Raw genomic sequence first — 3,738 nt, 5'->3', positions numbered from 1 at the left:
GCTGTGCCCGGTGTGTGAATAAAATATTCGGCGGCGGATATGTCCACCATAAATGAAGAGGATAGAAACATCGTCTGTGACCGTGCCTTCGTGGCGACTGACTATAATTGGTATGTGCCAGGCGCGTCGGATGGGTTGTCGAACCGTAGCTTGTGCTCCATCACGCAGGGGACGCCGGTTACGAGTCGCAATGCGCGTCAGCAGCGTCCGACTGTCTTCACTCGACCATGTGGTCGCCTGTCCGCGTCCGGAAACGGACGGCGGGCAACGGATGGTGGGAGAGACACGGATGTGACAACTATGGTGAAGACCGCAGCGTACCAGGGCGTTCTCTACGAGTACGACGGCGGGAAACGTGATGCGCTAGAGAATCAGAGTATGGCGCTGCCGCGAAGTTGGTGCTGGAATCGCATGGGCGAAGAACATGTGAATAGTAGTCGATGCTCGGCGTGCTTGCGGTTGACAACATCCTGTCGATGACCGGGGGACCACGAACAAGGAGACTCACACATAGGAGCTTGTGGTGCAAAGACTGGAGCACGCCAAGCTATTCTCGGCAAATTAGTGGACTGATATGAGTCTGTCATGCGTGCCATCGCACGGCGCTGCATTAATTGAAAACTGAGACGGCCGCTGCTGACGAACAAGATATTGGCAGACTGATGGGATGAGCCTGTCAATGTCGAACGTGTGTCACATTTATGTTCCTTCATGGTCAGTGGCTGAGAAGGTGGTGCGCAGAACAGAAGCACAGAGGTTGGTTTCTGGACAACGAGAAGCCGTGGGGTTGCAAGGAGGACTTGGCATTTTGGTTGCAGACGGAAAAGGATTGTTGAGGGTTGTGGCCCACCTGAATGATCTGGGTGTTTGGGACAGTCCGTTGGACCTCGCCTGTTCGCACCCTAGTGTGCAATAGGAGATGTCACCTGTCGGTATGAAATGGCTGAATGGTGTCCACTTTTAGCAATTGGAAGTAAGGCACCGTGGCAGAAACGACAGCGATGGGTGATATCTCCCTTGACACTGGAGCTCGCGCGGTAGCACGAGAAAGGCATGGCGTTTGTGTTTCAGTATGTGGATGGTGGCAGAAGGCGCAGGGCGCTGCTACAGTGCGTGAATGCTCAGTGCGTTGTAGATTGTTGGCGATGGCATGCACCCTGGTGGCGATTTGCACTGTAGACGGTGGCTGGAGACGCGGTTCAGTTTTGAGATCACCTAGTGTCACAACGTTTGAGGATACCATGTACACATGGATATGAATATCAGACGAAAATACTGGCAGCAGACTCCCCAGTGTGGCTGACATTTTCTCTGCTGCAGCTGTTGTAGCGGGCAGCCGGTGCATTACCAAGGCAATTATGCCACAGGACAAGCTGTTCCAGAGCACAGGGCACACGCCGGCGCCTCTACTGTTTACGTGGGATGCCCTTCTCGTTCAGAAAAGGCAAGAGGCGACCGTCGTCGGTGACCAAATGCAGCGTACGGTTTCACACGTTTCTCCTATGCGATGAGCTCGTTTCTTCATGTCATATGTTTACGTATGTGTCATCTCTATCTCGTGGCAATACCATTGACCAACCAGCAGGTGTGTAGCAACTTCGTTTGCGATGATTGTTACCGTCGATCGCTGCATCATGTATGCGTGTCCCACCATGTGCGTTTCCTGGGGTGTGTTTGTGTATCGCATGTTTCCCGTGTGCGGAATCGTTACATCGACACAGTTTGGGATTCCACTGTTACACACGGTGTGGTGTTACAGGCATCGATGTTTACCGCAGTAAGTTCATTGGATAGCTTCCTGCGCCATATCCGCCGGGGCAGGTTTTGGTTGTGTGTGGGGACTATGTGCGTGGCTAGACAGACGTTGCCGCAAGCAAACGTCAACCATGTGGGTTATGGGACTATTTCACAGGTGCCCGCGTCCAACACGATTGAACCCGTAGTGGTGAGCGGTGTCAAGGTACGTGGCCTGTGGTCCAGCCACCCGACGTCTTGTCTCTCAGAAGGTCTCTCGTACCAGCAGTTCTTCCGTACAAGATAATATACGTCTCATGGTGCCCTAAAGCATCTTTGCCTGTCCTGGCTCAGTCCCGGCACGAGTTGTCCACGGCTTTACACTGGCTCTCACCGTGATAGGCAGCAGTCCGGAGCGTGTGTACCACCGTGGTGAGGAGTGTGGCGGAGGAGCCAGGTGAGGTGCGGAGCGTCGGAGCGTCCTGCGCGTATGCAGCGGGGATGGAACCAGACGCAACAGTGCGCCAATAGCAGCAACAGGACCAAAGTGGGTTTGAAATTTTGCGGTTGCGAAGTGTGTGACTAGATGTGCAAACTCAGCTTGAGCTTGGTCGAACACAAAAATCCATCAGTTCCCTTTGAATCATATTCAGCGTGCGTTAATGATAATGTCGCTGGATGCTGAATGGCAGCATTCCTTGGTTTCGCCCGAAGTGCCATGCGGTGGTGTGGCACATTGGATCGGAGACACGAGGTCGACACGAAATGCTGGGGAAGAAAGTGTTGTTATTGCGGATGACCTCCCGCAGCTGGACGCCTGTGGCGCATGTGTCGTTCTCTCACCTACCACCCGGGAAGGCGTGTGTCAAATGACGGAGGCGAAGGACGCTGGTCGCCACCAAGAAGCGTCTGTGGTGCAGGCCCACGTCGTAGCCGCTGTCGAAGGGGATCTGGAATCTGTTGTAGTTGGGGCCGACGAGCGCTTCATCACCATGAGGGATACGGGATACTCTCTTTAATTTGCTCGCCTATTGAAATTGCCGCGGTAGTGATCAATTCGATTTTGAACAGTAATACGTTAAAAATCGCTTCCAGGCCGTTACAGTAGACAGCTCTGATACTGTGGGGAAGGGTCATGCAATGCCTACAGTCTAATATGAGTAGATGAGCATCCAGACGCGGAGAGCGCCTCAGCCTTTACGACTGACCAAATACCAAGTGGAGTAAGAGGACTACTGCGCCGCTGCTGCCGTTGGTGTGGAGAACCTTTGCGTGGACAGCGGACGTGCCAACCTCCGCCTCCGTTAAGAGGAATTCTGCTCAGAAGGGCGCAGTTCGTATCTTGCTGCTTCCGCCATCTCAGTACCATGTGGGAAAGGTGGATCTCTCATAACTTTTGGTTATGTGTTCTTACTGCGACTGTTTAGGCACGTGAAGCAACCCCTAAACCCTAAACAAATTTGCTTGTACTTGCAAGCACGAGAAGAGGAGATATCCAGACGGAAAGAGTGGCTGAACCGCTAGGTGAAGCAGCGATTGAGACTGAGCAACGCTTAATGTCTGTCCTGGTGGATTGCCAGTGGCTCATCTTCGTCGCTGACGTCGCTAGCCGGCACTGAACGAAAACATCGAGGAGGAGGACGTGGGGTTGGTCACCATGGAAAATAGGAGGAATTACAGGAAGGTAGATTTACTCTGCATTCTGTCGTGAAGGACAACGTCATAAGAACTGGCATCCTTCGAAAGCATGTGACCGTTTTTATCTCTGGTAGCATTCTGTTTACACATGTCCGCGTAGAATGAAGAAGAAAAAGAAGAGCGCCTTTTATTGCGTGTGTATGGCTGTACAGTAAAACATTTCCCGTATATTTTCTGCTGTGTATGTGAATCTGTTCTTATTTTTGTTCTTGGATGTCAAAAAAACACAGACTAGTGATACAGCGAGAAATGCTCTGCTTGGCTGTTAGGGGACGGCCAGTGCACACGTGGCGACTCTCATGTCTG

General features: G+C 52.4%; 1 protein-coding gene across 1 annotated transcript; it reads left to right on the top strand.

Annotated features, from left to right (window-relative positions):
- Positions 1 to 1,674: 1,674 nt before the first annotated feature.
- Positions 1,675 to 2,950, top strand: TGME49_322500 (hypothetical protein). Its single transcript, XM_002372058.2, has one exon. The coding sequence runs from the start codon at positions 2,397 to 2,399 to the stop codon at positions 2,751 to 2,753; it is 357 nt and encodes a 118-aa protein (XP_002372099.2). The 5' UTR covers positions 1,675 to 2,396; the 3' UTR covers positions 2,754 to 2,950.
- Positions 2,951 to 3,738: the final 788 nt, after the last annotated feature.

The sequence above is a fragment of the Toxoplasma gondii genome, assembly GCF_000006565.2.
Source record: "Toxoplasma gondii ME49 unplaced genomic scaffold asmbl.41, whole genome shotgun sequence".
NCBI classification, from domain to species: Eukaryota; Apicomplexa; class Conoidasida; order Eucoccidiorida; family Sarcocystidae; genus Toxoplasma; species Toxoplasma gondii.
Note: the sequence above shows the minus strand (reverse complement) of the source record. Positions and strands in the feature narration are given on the sequence as shown.